Raw genomic sequence first — 16,642 nt, 5'->3', positions numbered from 1 at the left:
GGAAATGGATGACCTTTTTATCTTGAATTTAAAGCAAAACAAAATAGTAAAAATATCATAGAGGTCCTTATATTAAGAGTTAGATTATATTTTATATTTTTACTGAAAAATAAGTAAATTAGTCGTTATACATTAAATCAAAGAGCAAATTAATCCTTTCTCTTAAAAATTTCATCCATTTGTACAATTTAAAACTGGTATAATTGACGGAATAATTAAATAATGACACATGGCGTGCTATGTGTACTTCATATTGACGTACGAGGATCAATTTTAAATAGCATAAATGAATGAAATTTTTAACAGAATAACCAGTTCGCTCTTTGATCTAACGTAAATAAACTAATTTACCCATTTTTTGAGTGAAGTGAGCAAAATGTAATCCAACTTTTAGTATGGGGCCTCTATGGTATTTTTACTAAGGAAAGCCATGTGTTGAAGGTGTTTACTGAGATCCAAATCAGCAAACTTCTTTATGTTCACTCTATATTTAGCCTAGAAATTTAATTAGTCTGTAGCTATAGCTTTGCCTTTCATCATCTCCACTATTTCAAAGTCTTAAAAGGCTCTTGAATGTGTCCATATCCAATGCAATTGATTTTCTGGAAAAAGGTTGAAGCCAATTGATACTTTGCAGCTGATTTGATTGATAGAATTGCGTAAAAGGTTAGCACTATGTGTAGTCAATCTAAACAAACATGCCAGAGACAAAAAGAAGGTTGAAAATAAAAAGAAAATAGTACTAATATAATCATGAGATGTGGTGTAGTAATTGTTTATCTCATTCCTTAATTATAAAGTTGGGGGTTTGTTTTCCATCCATGAAAAAAGAACACATTTTATAACCAGCCGTTTACCTCTTCAAAAAATATCTGTCTCCTCAGCCAATGTTATTAAGTCTATTTTTTTTGACAAAAAAAACAACAATACCAATATATCAATATCAGCATACTACTACATTATCTGCCTAATGCTGAATCTTTTTGACTTTGAGTTTTCTTTGTCTTCCATGTCTCTGTCATGTTCATTGTTAGCTGATCTCTGGAACATTAGAAAGTGTTGAATGTTCATGGTGCCTGTTAAATTTCAAGAATACTGAATAAAACTTCATCTATCATTTCCTCTTGTATATGATCTCATGCAAAGTACGTATGTATATATACAGTAAGTCAACAGCAGTTACAACTGCCCTTACCTAACTAACTGTTAACAACTAACCAACACTTCTTTATCTCCTAATATTCCTCATACTCATCCATTCCCTGACTAACTAAAATCCCCCTAGTTTGTGTTAACCACTCGAAGTAAATCCCGAAACCGGTTAAACCCTGAGGCTGACAAAGGCTTTGTTAGTATGTCTGCTAGCTGATGGGTCCCTGGGACATGACCAACTTGAACAACTCCAGCAGCCACCTTTTCTCTAACAAATTGACCCACAGACATTAGATTTTTGCACACTGCAGGGACATGCAGTACGTTCTGAAGCTTTAGGAGTCGGGTTCCAGTTGAAAGAACAGTTGAACCAACATGAGCAATAGGCACCGAATCACCATTACCCATGGTGACACAACTCTTACCTGTATATGAAGAGGGAGCCGCAAGATTAGACACCTCTGGTGTTATATGGTTCGTCGCTCCAGAATCGGGGTACCAGATAGAACTACTTTGTGAAGATGGATGAGGAGGAAAAGAACCAGAGGAAGGCTGAGGATTTGTGTGACAGCAGTGAGACATCGCTTGACATGTTGGAGCAGCTGGCACACAACTGGAAGCGTGCAACTGATGACAATTAACTTGAACCGTACCAGCTCCTGCATTCCCAGAGAACGACTCATCAAATCTATGGTAACATGTTTGAACCATGTGGCCTATCTTCCCACACAACTGGCATTGCGGCCTCGAACGTGACCATCCTCGTCCATTTCCCTGAAAACGACCACGAGACCACCCACGGCCCTGTCCTCTATCATTCTGCTTGGAGTCTTGAGAATACTTAGCAGAGTCTGCTGATTGTTTACCCGTATCATCGCTATTTCGCTGATGAGTTGCCAAATTTGCTTGACATGGGGTGTCTTTTAACAGCTCTAACTGACGTGCTTCACAGTCAAGTAACAATTCACTCAACAAATCAAGAGATAACGGAGTTGCAGTAGCTAGAACTCTAATGGAATCAAATTCAACAGAAAGTCCAGCCAATATAACGCTCACTTGTTCCTGTTCGGATATAAAGCTCCCAGCCGCAGTCAAATCATCACTGAGTTGCTTAACTTTCGACATATACTCTTTAACAGAAAGATTGGACTTCTTGAGAGAGTATAAAGCATCCCGCATGCTCAAGATTTTTATGTTTGATTTAGCACTAAATTTCCTTTCAATGGCATTCCACAGATCAAAACTAGTTTTTGCGGTTGTAAGATGAGCCAAAATATCATCCGTAATAGTAGATAAAAGCCAAGAGGCAAGAAATTTATCTTGCTTTCGATGAACGATGAAATCTTGATTCGTAATTTGTTGACCATCAGGACCATCAATAAACTGAGGAGGGGAGGAAGTGGTACCTAGTACATATCCTTCAAGTCCATACCCTTCAAGAATCAGCAAGTGTTGATGTTTCCACAAAAGGTAGTTGTGTGACGCAAGCTTTATTGTATCATGCTTGGAGAAATAGTGCACTTCAGTCGAGCCTTGAGCACCATTACCTTGTGAGTGTTCAGCTTCTCTAGTGTTGGACGAGTGACGGGGAGTATCACCTGCTGCATCAGTGGCCATGAGGCACCCTTTTTTTTTTTCTTTCAGAAAATCAGCAAGATTAACCTGGCTCTTGATACCATGTTAAATTTCAAGAATACTGAATAAAACTTCATCTATCATTTCTTCTTGTATATGATCTCATGCAAAGTACGTATGTATATATACAGTAAGTCAACAGCAGTTACAACTGCCCTTACCTAACTAACTGTTAACAACTAACCAACACTTCTTTATCTCCTAATAGTGCCAATATCATGTACCTTTTCAAGGTATATTTGCAACGCGATGTTATGATCATTATTTTACGATTTATATTTTTTCATTTTTGGTATTCGCAATTAAAACGACATGATCAATAACATGTAAGGTTAATGTTAGGTGATGTGATGGATCTGATGTATAACACAAAATGCATGTCCAACTCATATACTTACCATGACTGACCTGTATTTACAGCAATATCAGTCCCAAGGTTGAAAATTGTACTAGTTTATTAATTTATTACTTCACTCAGCCTGATAATTAAATGTAATATTCCCTACAGTATAAATGAAATGAATTGCACCATTATATGAAAAGCATATTCGTCATTCAACCCTTGAAAAGCTTTTCATTGTGCTTATATAGTAAAAGGTTCCAATTGGGGTTTGTTTCACTTATCAAAAACGTGGCTAGCCAAATGTCTGCCTAAGATCTCTCTTGCAAAGTTGAAACCCATGTGGAATTTTTGTTTTGGATAAGCCAAGACCTACAATTGAGTGGAAAATAGCAGTGAATATCTGTCATTGGCTTAGTTAACTATACATGAGGAAATAATTCACTGCCATAACAGTTTTTTGTTTAGACTGCTAAGTGAATCCGTAGAGCTCTCGGCAGAGCAGAAACATTTCGGATCATTACATGTCATGCAAGTAACCACCAGCTTTAGATACATCAACTCATTGATTCCTTTTTGTTTGTGTATATATATATGTGTGTACAAACTCATTGGTGTCTCATCCAAATCTATTCTCTTCTGAAAATATCCTATTCCTTTGGAACTCTCTCTCTCTCTCCCACATTTTTCTCCTCCTTTCTTCCCTCTTCTCTCATTCATTTCTCTACTTCTCTCCGCCATGGTTTCGCACCTTGTCACCACTATCCGAAATGTAGTTGGAATCACAGGTACGTTCATATGATATATGCTTTTTGGATTGCATCGTATTGATCGCTGTTATGAACTTAATGAAAAAAAATTATAACGATTCGTTGTAATCGCTATTTAAATTCCGAATTTCCTTAAATTTGCATATAGGAAGAGATTCTTATTATTTTTCACTTTGACTTCCATGTATTTGAAGGCTAAACTAATGTTGTTTCTTCTGTTTCTTTTCCAGGGAATGTAATCTCCCTCTTCTTGTTCTTGTCTCCTGTGTAAGCTTTGACTTTAGCATAATCTTTCCAAAGTATCATTGAGTTTTTTTTTTCCTTAATTTTTGAGATTTTCTCTTCAAGTCAAGAAAAAGAAAATAATCTTTTAATATTTTAAGTTCCAATCTGAGGTAGATTTCTCTTAGATTTATTTTAAGTTATTATCGGCTAGGCGTGTTTGAATTTAATTTAATTTAATTTTATATATATGATTTTTTAAATCAAAATGATAACAAACCAATCAAGTTACCATTCCTTACCACCAAACTAGTTTCAATTAAATAAATTATTAAAAAAATATAAAACTTGGTTCAATCATTTTTTTATTCTAGTTTAACCAATTCAAAACGATGCATAATTTAATAAATTCAAATCTTGTATCCAAATTAATATACTGGTTAATCTAATCTAGTTCCAATAACCATGTCGAAATATGTTTTATTTTTATTTTTATATTATTTGGGATTGTGTTCCTGAATTCTAGAAAAAAGAAAAACAAAAGGGCATTGTTGGCTTTTTCACTGTGAAGGGTAACATAATTAAAGCCAATAATCAAACCTACCATAATTAGTTTTGTTAGTTACAAAGGAATTAAATTATTTGGGTTTTGTTTAATTAACGTGTTAAGTTCATTGCATTATTTTGGCTAATGAATGAGTATTATTGTGGCAGACCAACTTTTATTAGAATTTGGAAGAAAGGATCAGTGGAACAGTTCTCCCCAGCCCCATACCTTGCAACCTTAATCAATTGCATGGTTTGGGTGGTTTATGGGCTGCCTATGGTGCACCCCAACAGCACCCTGGTTGTAACCATCAATGGCACAGGGACTGCCATTGAGATTGTATACCTAACCTTCTTCCTCATCTATTGCCATGACAAGAAAAAGAGAGTGAAAGTGATGCTAATAGTGCTAGTTGAGATTATTTTTATTGCGGGTGTCACCGCTCTGGTTCTTATCATAGCTCACACCACTCAACGTCGATCCATGGTGGTCGGAATTATAGCTATTTTGTTCAATATCATGATGTATGCTGCCCCTTTATCCGTCATGGTTAGTATCAATGGAAATCTATATATTGATTACCTATTAAACCAATTTTATTATATGATGACGATGATGATGATGATGCAGAAACTGGTGATCACGACGAAAAGTGTGGAGTATATGCCATTTTTCCTGTCACTAGCATCCTTTGCCAATGGTGTTGCTTGGACTGCATATGCTTTCCTCCCTTTTGATCCTTTTATTGCTGTAAGTTACACATTGGGTTTTCACCTTTTTCTTTCTGTTTTCATTACTCTTCATCTCTACTAACTCAACAAGAAAATTAATTATATATAAAACTGAAGAAATGAATCAAAAATTGAAAAGTAGTACCAACGAGTGCTACTTGCACTAGTATGGCATATTACATTTCAAATAAGAGAATATAAATTTAAACTTTAAAGATGATACTATTAAAAGAAGTAGTTCCGGAGCATGAACTATAAAACAATTAAATGAGAAAAGACTACCTCAATTCAGAGACAAAACATATCAACAATCTCATAGAAGATTAAATGTGATACTTACAAATCATTTACTAAATGAAATTGAGAAAGAAACATAAATCTTGATATTTACCGAAACACAATCTAATTACTCAACTAATTGAACTTATAAACATTGATTAAGCAAATCCCCATTTGGGGGAGGGTAAAAAATCCAAGAAAAAGAAGAAATATCAATATAGCATGAGTAGTAAATTATTATCAAAATAATACAAAATAAATACTATTTTTTTAAGGCGATTTGGCTTTGATTTCCACATTTTAAGACACCCTATGGTATAAGATGATGTGATAAGGTGTCTGAAAAAAGTAGAAAATAAAGAAAAATGGTTTTTACATTTAGCGATTTAGTGTAAGAAAAGAAAAGGCAAAATAATACCTTTTTTATTATAAATAATGGATTCTTCGTATTATATTTAACAGATGTCGCGGTATGGGTTAAAAAAAAAAAAAGAGATCATGTTAAGCAAATAGGACAATAATATTAATGTAACCGACTTTCTTACCCAATATATTTAGTATTAGTGGATACATGTAGGCCATATTACATTGTACAATTCAAATAATTGGCATCAAATTACCTCTTTTGCAAAGCCCAACAAGAAATGAAGTCTAGGAGGGAAGGTTGGTATTTTGTGTTGTTTTGGAAAGTTAGGCACCTTTCATTCCATGTGCCTTCTAAAAGAGAAAGGCAAAGGAAATAAGGCCCTTTTTCACTAAGGACACAAAATCAGCTAACTACCATGTGGGAGGTTACATTAAGAATTTATATTGAATCATATCATGTCATCTGATCAAATGTAGAGTTGTTTGTATTTACTTTTAAGGTTTAGTGATGAGATGGTCCAGTTCATAGATTTAAACACTAGATGTTTTATCAAATACAAACTTTTATATAGGTTTTGAGCTTTGAGATAGATTTGGTTTTGCAAATGATTTAATAGGGGTTTGGGGTTTCATAAAATTTGCAGGTTCCAAATGGACTAGGGACATTGTTTAGTTTAGCACAGCTGTTGTTGTATGCCACATATTACAAGTCCACAAAGAGAATAATAGCAGCAAGACAAGAGGCCAAGATGGAGATGCATCTCTCGGAGGTGGTGGTCAATGGTGATAATAAGGATCCCAAAAAGAACCCCACAGCACCTTAGAGACCCATCCTTCTACTATATATAACTAGAGAGGGTGTTTAATTTTGTTATGAACATCAATCACCATAAACATGGTGCTATGCAGCAGCTTGTTTACCTAATCATTTTCCCTTTCAAGTCTTCTTTTTCTTTTGCGGGGTAACGTGCGGGCTGAACTATCAAGTTTTAGATTTTTGTAAACTTATTATTATGTGGCCCAACTTTTCTGCATATGGTTTTCTCCAATCCAATAATAAGAGGTCCCTGCAAACTTCTATGTTTAAATCTCAGCAGATTTCTCTCTCTTCCTTTTCTTTTTATATCAGTAAACATTAAAAGAAAATATAATAATTATGTTAATTTTTTACTTCACTAATTTTAAATTATTATCATTTGACTTGTGATATCAAATTCCCCATCATATCAACTGAAAATGAGTGCTTTAAAATGATATGCTAGATTTACAAAGACTTCCTGATGCATTAAGAATAAAGTTGTAAGAATACAAATAAAACGTCCTTATTCATTAGCAAAGATAACAAATTGGATTCATGGAAGTTTTTTTCTAAGTTTCTTACAACTTGAGAAAGCTATTGGAAACAAAATCTTCAGTTTCACTCGCCTAAAATTCTAGGACTGACTATAAGAATTACACTTTAAATATATATATATACACAACATAATCACAACTCTCCAGTGCTCTCACAGGAACTCCCTAAATTGGCCATCGTGTCGTGAACTGATAATCGAATGATATTGCTGCCTGATGATCTTGAAACATCTAGACATTCCTGAAGGTCAGCATCACAAGCTATCAAAACCCATTCATTATCATCATCCAAATACTTGATATCAAAAGTACCCACCTCCAGTTTCAGCCTCTTGGCCACTTCCTCCTTCAGTTCCACTATCCCACTACTTAAGGAGATCCGAAATCTGATTATATCTTCCCTGTATGTAGCCTTAATGGTCACACTCTTCATTCCATGCCGCGCTGTTACATGGGGTGTTGTCTGAGTGAATGTATGCATTGTGTGCTTGATACCCAGATCGGAACATTGAGGCGGTGTCCAACTAGATTCTGGTAATCGTTCATCGGCACCGATTTCTGCTACTATTGGACATAGGTTTCTTAAGTCTTTCGAACTTCCAGCATCCTCCACTAACATGCCTCCAAATGGTTCTCGAGGTTCTGCTGTCACAGGGGCTTCAGGCATTGAGAATGAAGTAGATATATTCAGTTCCTCTAAATGGAAGGCCAATTTGGGGGAGCATTGGTCGTGGCTGAAACCAAGTGGATCCTTAGTAGCGGCACTTTCAGTTGCAGGGCTACCTTGGCATGATCCATGAGAAGTAGGTGTCCCAGCGCTCTCTTCTCTAGAACCACTCCCTGTTTTGAATCTGTTTGCCCCTTTATCCAAGCTTGGTGAAAGCCCATTATGGTGAGGGAAAAGTTGTTCTTGGCTCAATGTCCTCCCTCCCAGCAACTGATCATCCACCAAAACTTGTGTGTTACTTCCTGGTGTCTGACATGTTGGCAAATCGCTTTTGTCAACTTGAGGCTCGGAAGGTTTGGAATTTGTTAAGTTTTGTTGATGAGAACCATTCAAACTGGTTGTCCATGAAAGAGAACCAACAGCAACTGGGAGTGGACTTGTGGCAAGTGAAGTCAAATCAAATGCTTCATCAGCACCTTGGACAGATTCAATAACATGCTTTAGCTTAGTGAGGGAACGGTTGACTTTGTTGATCTTACGAGAAGGCCATCGGGAGATCCCATGCTGCCTGCAGATTCGCTTCATTGTTGTAGGGCAAACTGTAAAGCAAGAATCTCCCTGAGCATAGTCCATTTCAATAGGTATCGGAAAAATATATATATATATTCCAGTTTATATATAAATAAATCGGCATCTTAAATAATGCAAGTTAAAAAGGCAAAGAAAAAGTTTTGGAGGCAGAGCATAACGCATACCACCAAGGCTCTTTGCAGCATCTTTGAGACTCCCTGCAAAATACTGTTGGAGCACCTCTAGACTAATCGATTTCTCAGTTTTCCCACGTTTTCTCTCGGGTTTTTTTAGTTCTTCATTCTTTGGAAGACAAACAGGATCTTGGCTTCCACTAGCAACAACCTTGCTTCCATCAGTTGCAGGGTCATGATTATCACTTAATTGCTTTTTCAATGAATCTATTTGCAGATCTCCTCTATTTGGTGAGCTGTTAGTCCCAGGTGGCGACTTCACAGATGGTGAAATTGGAATAAATTCGAGCCTTGAACTAAGCCTTTCATCTGAAGAAGCTATAATGATTTCTATATATCCTTTATTCTCTTTAAGTTTGGTTCCAGGAGCAACCTTAATACACTGGAAATGTTGCTTTATTGTTGACAATATGGAACCCAACAAGGTCTGTTGTTCATTGAAGTCAGCAATAGCAGGAGGCAAAAAAAATTCAAGAACATAATCATCATCTCCAGTGTAAGTACTCTGTAAGCAGATTGCAAAACAGCTGGTTAATCCAAACATGCGTGCATAGTGTACTAAGGGGTACTCAGTTTTGCAGAATTGGGTAATATCAGCACAAAAGCATGGATTATGGGATAAAAATGCCCTCCCAGAAACCCCCTGTCCCTTTTGTAGGTGATGTTCAAGACAAGCCTCCCGGAAACCCCACATGTGAGCATCTACAACATAGAATGCTACGTCAGTCGTGGATATGCAGACTTGTCCCATGCAGCTACCATCAAAGCTTGTACAGTATTTCTTTGAACCACCACCATGGGCTAAAACATTACGATGCCTGCAAGGGACCCAGGTTTGAGCCAAAGGTAGTTTGTGTGTTTCACAGACCATAGTCAAGATCTCCAGAATTTCAGCCAGTGCATTTTGACGACTTTTATTGCAAATCTGGTATAAAAAGCATTAGTTTGTCAGCATAGATATAAGAAATGGAAGAACACCACAATAAAATATCAGAAAAGAATATCAGATGTGACACAATAATCAGTGCAGTCGACCTTGGTGCTTGGATGATCCAATATTTCTGAACTTTTCAAATTAACTGCCTGCATAAGAACTGAAATCATGTGACTGAGGGTGCTTAAGAATTCAAGAAATAAGGTTCTCGGAGAAAGGAGTAATGATTTAGCACTAATCAAATACGAAACCAATAAGAGACTAGGTAGGGTAAAAGAAACCCAACCTCAAGTGCTTTGCATACTTTATCAACCTCAGGTGCATAGTGAATCATCGGTGAAGTCATTATGAGTTCAAGTACACCAACACAGGACTGTTTAGAAGGTTCGAAGACCGGCAATGCCAAGGTTCCCTGAACGTTGTAATGCAGAGCATGATCACGCCGTGAATACTCTCTGCTGGAATAATACTGCACATTTGGAGTCCATTCCGGCAATTTTTGCCTAAAAACACGGCCAGGAAGCCCAAGCTGTACATCACTCTCTCCATCCACAGAAAACATGTACATCAAAGAAACCATCCTATACTGATGTAACCCACTGCTATGTGGATCAAGGACAAAAGGTTGCCCAGACGTTGTTAAAACGTAACGGCCCCCATTTTTTACAGGTGCCCAAACCTGAGCTAGAACATGTAGTTCAGTTGATTCTTTGAAGTAACGTAGTGCCTGAGTCATCCTTTGTTTAATTACACAATAACTATCCGGGTTCTCAAGGGGTAGCTGTCCCGGAAATGGAGAAGGCATCCCTCTATTATCATTCTCCTCCTTTGGATATTCATTTCCAGGATTGGGAATACCTGCATTTTGGAGAAATATCAAGGCAATTAAATATGTGCAATTTCCAGCATGAATTCAGTGTTTCAAGTTACGGTTTATTCGAAAGACAAAAAAAAAAAAAACAAAAAGACATTCACTCTCCATAAAAAAGTGCTAAAGAAATTACTATAATCATATGGTTTAAGTTCTTCTTTATGGGGTTAGTTTGGGTACCAAGAAACTTGGATTGGAACTAGATTGTATAAGCGTTATATTCCATTTACAAATTATCTTACTCTCCAGGTCTTGAGAAACCAAATGGAGCTTTTTAAATCCAGATACCAGAAATCATGTTAGAAAGTCAGCAACATCTTAGAAGAAGAAATTTCGTAAGTTTTCAGGATTATCAAATTCAACCAAGGCAGAACTGACCAAAGTTCAAGCTCCAAATCCACCAAAAAGTCAATAGTTTATCTTAATCAGGAGAAAAAAAAAAGAAAGGGAGAAAAGAGTTGAAAGGGACTAACACGTAAGAAAAAGATTGCAATCGGCGGGGTGAGAGCCAAGCTTATTATTATCCTCATCGGAGAAAACCCAGAGAGGAGAACAAGGCTGTTCAGAAGAAGAAGCTAAGATAAAAGGAGAAGTGGGGTTTGAAAGGAAAGATTGATGATCCAACGGCCATGAACTCTCGAGATCGAGATCATCCAAATCCATAATCCCCTGACTTTGTTCCAAGTGGTGGTGGCGATGTTGTTTTGAGGGGAAAGAACACGCGTTGCCTTCCACTGGCTCACACATTTTCTAGGAAACCAAACAGGGAAAAAGAACCAGTTATTTTTCTTAATATTATTTTCCTGTGGAGGAAAGTTGTTGGGTCGTTTGGTGGAGAAGAATACAACATCGAGACAGACCTGGAAATGGTAAAAAAGAAAAAAAAATTGCAGTGTGATTCATCTTTATTTTAATAATATTTTAATCGGAGGAATCCAATACAACAGTGGGGTTGTGGGCAAGTTGCTCCCATTTGGATTATATTTTATTACATAAAATAATTGGGGAAGGATGATTCTATGGTGCTCCCTTCCATTATAACCTCCTCTTTTGGTCTAATTTTCTCTTTAGTCCCTCTATTTTACTCCCTCTTTTGGTCTTTATTTTAATTTGGTTTCTCTATCAGTCGGTCCTATGTTAATGGAAAAATATTTGAAACATTGTTTGGTAGGTTTAGGTTGATGACAATAATATATAGGGTATGGTAAAAAATTAAAAAATAAATATATAAAAGAAATGGAATATGTGGTTGTAAAATTGAACATCGATAATGGTAATATAGAACAATCGTAAAGTAATAAGAAAAAAAATAAAATATACTGATTTTATGTGGAAGCCCTCTCAAAAAAATCATGGGCAAAGGAGAATAAAATTCACTAATGATGAAAATAAAATGATACAAGAGGAGTTATGACTGCATCTATTTAAAGGTTGAAAAAAACTTATTATAATCAATGTCAAAAAGACGAACTGTAGTTCTATACGGATTTTACTCGGACCTTCGGCCCTTCGGCCCTTAGCCTTAAACCCTCCACAGATCCCCTAGTTTTACCATTATATTATTTCTTTAATAAGAATTTGGGTCATACAACTCTAATAGCGCAAATTTCTAACTATGCTTGTATACTTCAAAAATTACATTCATAGTATACCAAATACTCACCTTTTTTTTATTAAATTTCTTATAGTAAAGATGATTCAAATAACATTCTACAGTAAAAAAAATCATATTATAAATATTACATTTGGTAGGAGTATTTTTCAATTATTCTAGAGAGGTCTTATTTTTTACAAGAATTTTTATTTATCTTTCAATTTTCAAGTTTAAAATTGTATTGGTTATATTTTTTATTTTTGACACAATATCTAAAACCACTCATAACCACTCCCCAACCCATAAATAAAATGATAATGCACTTTAGCGCATTCGAACTCACGTCCTCTAATATTGGCAATATGTCTATATCAATCGAACTAAGAGACAATTAGTACGATGATGACAAATTTAAAATCAATTATAATCCTCAAATAAAGTAAACCAATTTTTTGTATGTATATTTTTAATGGTTATAGGTCAACCATTTTTGGTGTGGTATACTAACCATCATCACTCTATTGCTTCCGCCAAGCTGGTATATAGATATGAGCAATTTAGTGGGAGTTTATGTATTATTTGTGGATTTCATATAAGGGAATAGGTTAATTAATGATAATTGAATATGAGGCTAATAAACTTTTACAATATGAGCATTAACATGTTACGTGGACTTCATACTAACCATTTTTGTATGAGGATTCAGCCCCTCACATTTTGTTGTTTATGTAGTTAGGTCCTTATTTGAAGCATTTAACATGTTTAATTAGGTCTATGCCTTTAATTAGTTAATTAATTTTTTTATTAAATTTAGACAAAAATAAGTTATATTTGTCCAAAATAATAATATATTTGTTAAATTCTAGTATTAGTCCCTATAATTTGCAAAAGTTATGAATTTAGTCTTTGTACTTTAATTTGATTAATTTGTCCCTATACTTTCTGAATTAGGCAATGTTAGTTATTGTACTTTTTGAATTTTAAAATTTTAGTCTCGACCCAAACAAAAGCAATTAAATCCATTGGGTTAAATTCAATTACTAGTCATGTACTATGTGCATAGTTGTTCATATTCTCCAATTGGATAATTCTAAATCTCTTTACTTTTTTAAATTTTAAAATTTCAGTTTTGACATAAGCAAGAGTCGTTAATTCATTAATTAAAATTTGTACTAAGTAATATATGAAAATAACAAGTTGACATGACATTACACATATGATAATATATTTGTTGCATCAAATTTTGAAAATTTCATAACTTATTAAATTTAACAAATACTATCTGATGAGGATTGAAATTTTAAAATTTTAAAAATATAAATATTAAAAATGGTGAAATTAAAATACCAGAATTTAACCTTTGTTACTTATAATTGGGGTGACGAATTTATCATATTCTATCCACAGTTTGAAGCCTTTTACCCAAAGTGGTTAACGACTCATCCCCACAAATACAATAGAAAATGAATATTAAAAGTAGGGTTAATGCTTTTGTCAAAAAGGAAAAATAAAGTAGGGTTAATGCTGCATTTCACTAATTAACAATTAACAACTTGCTAATCTTCTAATTTTTTTTAATTATCTGATTAGTACATCATTATTCATTGATTATGTTTTTGACTTTTTATATGATGATTCCATGGAAAAGGAAATTTAATATTGGAAATTTTATAATTAATTCTTTTACATAAACATTATTTTGTTTTTTTTAATATTAAAATATTAAATATTACTGCATTGAATTTATATTAAAAATTTGTTTGGTAAATTGTAAAATATAAATAGAGAATATAGTTATTTTTTTATAAAAATAAATATTAATTTTAAAAAAATATACTTATTTTTTTTAGTTTTAATCTTATTATTTTAAATAGTTTTAGGTAAAAAAATAAATATGATGGTTTGAATATCTTATTTCTTTAGAAATTTCAAATTTTTTAATAAAATAAGATATAATTTGATATTTTCTTAATAAATAGTCATCTACTTATTTATCTTATTTAATTATTTTTTGTTGAAAATTTTATATTAAATAAAAAATTAAAATGATTATCAAATACATTTAAAAGCTAGATATTATTTAAATGGTGTTTTTTAAGCACCTACTTAATTTAAGAATAAGATAATAAAAAATGACTTGATTTAAAGGAAGACTCCTATAGTTATATTGTGTTGAGCTTTCCTTAATCAGCACTTAAGCCTTATTTAATTAAGATTGTGACGTATTAATGGAGGACCCGCGACACATGAAATGACACAATTGCCCCTAACAATATTTATGTCGTTCGCAAGAAAATCGGAAAATTTGTTGGTCAAAACATTGACATATCGGTAAAATAAGTGCTCTAATCATGCCATATTATTATTATTATTATTATTATTATTATTTATTGAATATTACAATTTATGAAGGTTATCAATGTCAAATCTAGTATTTAATATTTATAGGGTAAATTATATCAACAGTCACTCATTTTTAACTTCAATGACAAAACAGTCACTCAACATTCAATTCAGTTATTCAATTTTCAAAAAATAACAAATGAATCCTACTAACCATTTTCCATTACAGATGTAACGAAAAGCTGAACTATTAACCCTAACTGAGCTAGGTAGTAAAAGAAAAAGTAAAAGCAAAGAAAAATAAAAAAATGAAGAGGATGAGAAGAAGAGAAAAATTCTATAGTGGTAGCAGCAACATGAGGTTGTGGATCGCGGCGACGACGGTGGGGCAAGCTTCACAAATAATAGTTCCAGTGACAAGAACGGTCGAGAGTTTTTCTTCATTGTATCCAGCCAAATGCACCATCTCGACCGTTCAGGAAAAAAGTAAGATCCTTTGCTACAATACCCAGTCCAATTTCGAATTTGGGATCTTTCTAATTATTGACCCTACCCAGAATTTCACTTGTCGACATTTGGTTGTCTCTTTGGAGGAATCGCTTCTTTTTTTTCCCGAAAATCATGTGTTCAATCGATTGTTTGGTTTGTCTGGATGTTCCCCTTGTTTTGCTTTTGATTTTGTTTTATGCAACTTGATAATATTGGCAGTGGAGTTAGTGTTGTTTAGCTTAATCGACCCTTTTGTTTATATCATCATATCCCATGAAGATCTCGACAAATTTGAGCTGTTTTGGTTCTTAAATTGCTTGAATGTTGTTTTGGGGGATTTTATCCTCACTGGTTTGGTTGTGGGTATTGATAGTTTGACCTCAAATTGCCTCCAATCCCATTTCAATATGGTTTTTTCAGAGTTGATGGCTTTGGCAGTAGAAAAAGACAGTCGGATCCCAACTATGGTGGCTATTCTATTGAGGGGTTGAAAAAGAAAAAGAAAAGGATAAGGTGGTGGTTTGGAGGTCACCGATGGTGACGCCAAAGATGGTTGTGGCGGAGGTGGCGACGGTGAGATTGTTGGGATGGAGAAGAAGAAGTATAAATATATTGGGCCATTTAAGCAAAAAGTAAAATATTGAGCCATTTATTAAAAAACAGAAAAGGAAGGACAAAATGAAAACAATCACTCAACTTTGCCTCGTCCAACGTGGCAAGTTAATTGGCCACATCACCTGTCTCATTAAACCTGTAATGAAAAATGTTAATGGGTGACTAATTTGTCACTTTTCGATAACGTTAGTGGCTGATTTGTTATTTTTTTTAAAGTAGAGTGATTGAACTGAAAGTTGAGTGACTATTGGTGTAATTTACCCATATTTATATATTTTTGTCAATTTAAAATTTTTTAGCTCAATTTGTTTTTAACATTTAGAAAAAAAATCAAATTTGACTATCAAATTTTTGAAAAAAAGTCTAAGTGATGTTTTATTAACGAGAATACTAATTAAAATATTTAATTTTTAAACACAACAGCCTGCATGACAATCCAAGTCTATTCCACACTATTTTTTTTTTGAATTTTTATGAACTTTTTATATTTTAATTTTTGGTGTATTTTTATATTTTTTGAATTATTTATTGACTTGACATATAAAACAAATGGTGTTATATTAGCATAATGTGCACATGGACCACCATGCGAGTTGTCACGCCAATAAAGGTAAAAATTAATATTTTAGTCAGTATTGTCATTAAAAAAATGATTTAACTTTTTGTTTTTAATGTTAAGGGTCAAATTTAGCTAAAAAAAGAATAAGAATCAAATTGACAAAAAAATATAAACATTGGGCTAAATTTATCATTATTCCTTTAATCATAGTTAATGAAAGTATTATAGCAATCCCTATATTATATTTTGGATTGCATTTTGATATCTTTATTAGAAATATAAACAAATTGATCCCTATATATTAGATGGATGAGTAAAATTATCCCTTCACTAAAAGCAAGATGTTAAATGCTTATATTGACCTTTTATATATAAGGCACAATAAAAATAGCCCTTAGCCTTTACTAATTT

The 16,642-nt window shown here is 33.8% G+C and overlaps 2 protein-coding genes across 3 annotated transcripts; one reads left to right on the top strand and one right to left on the bottom strand.

Annotated features, from left to right (window-relative positions):
- The first annotated feature begins 3,325 nt into the window (after positions 1-3,325).
- Positions 3,326-7,130, top strand: LOC107951377 (bidirectional sugar transporter SWEET7). The gene is made up of 5 exons (XM_016886412.2): positions 3,326-3,915; positions 4,128-4,164; positions 4,834-5,215; positions 5,297-5,416; positions 6,687-7,130. Exons 1-5 carry the CDS (start codon positions 3,867-3,869, stop codon positions 6,864-6,866), a joined length of 768 nt encoding a protein of 255 aa, XP_016741901.1. The 5' UTR covers positions 3,326-3,866; the 3' UTR covers positions 6,867-7,130.
- A 218-nt stretch (positions 7,131-7,348) lies between these two features.
- On the bottom strand, positions 7,349-11,549 carry LOC107951378 (protein NLP6). 2 transcript variants are annotated; one of them, XM_016886414.2, is made up of 6 exons: positions 11,105-11,549; positions 10,047-10,618; positions 9,862-9,909; positions 8,818-9,751; positions 7,712-8,661; positions 7,349-7,636 (listed from the first exon to the last, which is right to left on the bottom strand). In XM_016886414.2, the coding sequence occupies exons 1-6, from the start codon at positions 11,376-11,378 to the stop codon at positions 7,529-7,531; spliced, it is 2,886 nt and encodes a 961-aa protein (XP_016741903.2). In that variant the 5' UTR covers positions 11,379-11,549; the 3' UTR covers positions 7,349-7,528. The 2 variants fall into 2 exon arrangements, with proteins under 2 accessions (XP_016741903.2, XP_016741902.2); XM_016886413.2 differs by having other exon boundaries at positions 7,349-8,661.
- Positions 11,550-16,642: the final 5,093 nt, after the last annotated feature.

The sequence above is a fragment of the Gossypium hirsutum genome, chromosome A02, assembly GCF_007990345.1.
Source record: "Gossypium hirsutum isolate 1008001.06 chromosome A02, Gossypium_hirsutum_v2.1, whole genome shotgun sequence".
In the NCBI taxonomy this organism is placed as follows: domain Eukaryota; kingdom Viridiplantae; phylum Streptophyta; class Magnoliopsida; order Malvales; family Malvaceae; genus Gossypium; species Gossypium hirsutum.
This window is presented reverse-complemented; position numbering and strand designations above follow the sequence as displayed.

Coding starts and splice junctions, on each gene's coding strand:
- LOC107951377 (XM_016886412.2), top strand. CDS start 3,867: ATGGTTTCGCACCTTGTCACCACTATCCGAAATGTAGTTGGAATCACA. Junction 4,165..4,833: donor TTCTTGTTCTTGTCTCCTGT/GTAAGCTTTGAC, acceptor TTATTGTGGCAG/ACCAACTTTTATTAGAATTT. Junction 5,417..6,686: donor CTTTTGATCCTTTTATTGCT/GTAAGTTACACA, acceptor TAAAATTTGCAG/GTTCCAAATGGACTAGGGAC.
- LOC107951378 (XM_016886413.2), bottom strand. CDS start 11,378: ATGTGTGAGCCAGTGGAAGGCAACGCGTGTTCTTTCCCCTCAAAACAA. Junction 9,910..10,046: donor AAGTATGCAAAGCACTTGAG/GTTGGGTTTCTT, acceptor GTTCTTATGCAG/GCAGTTAATTTGAAAAGTTC. Junction 8,662..8,817: donor TGCTGCAAAGAGCCTTGGTG/GTATGCGTTATG, acceptor CTTGCTTTACAG/TTTGCCCTACAACAATGAAG.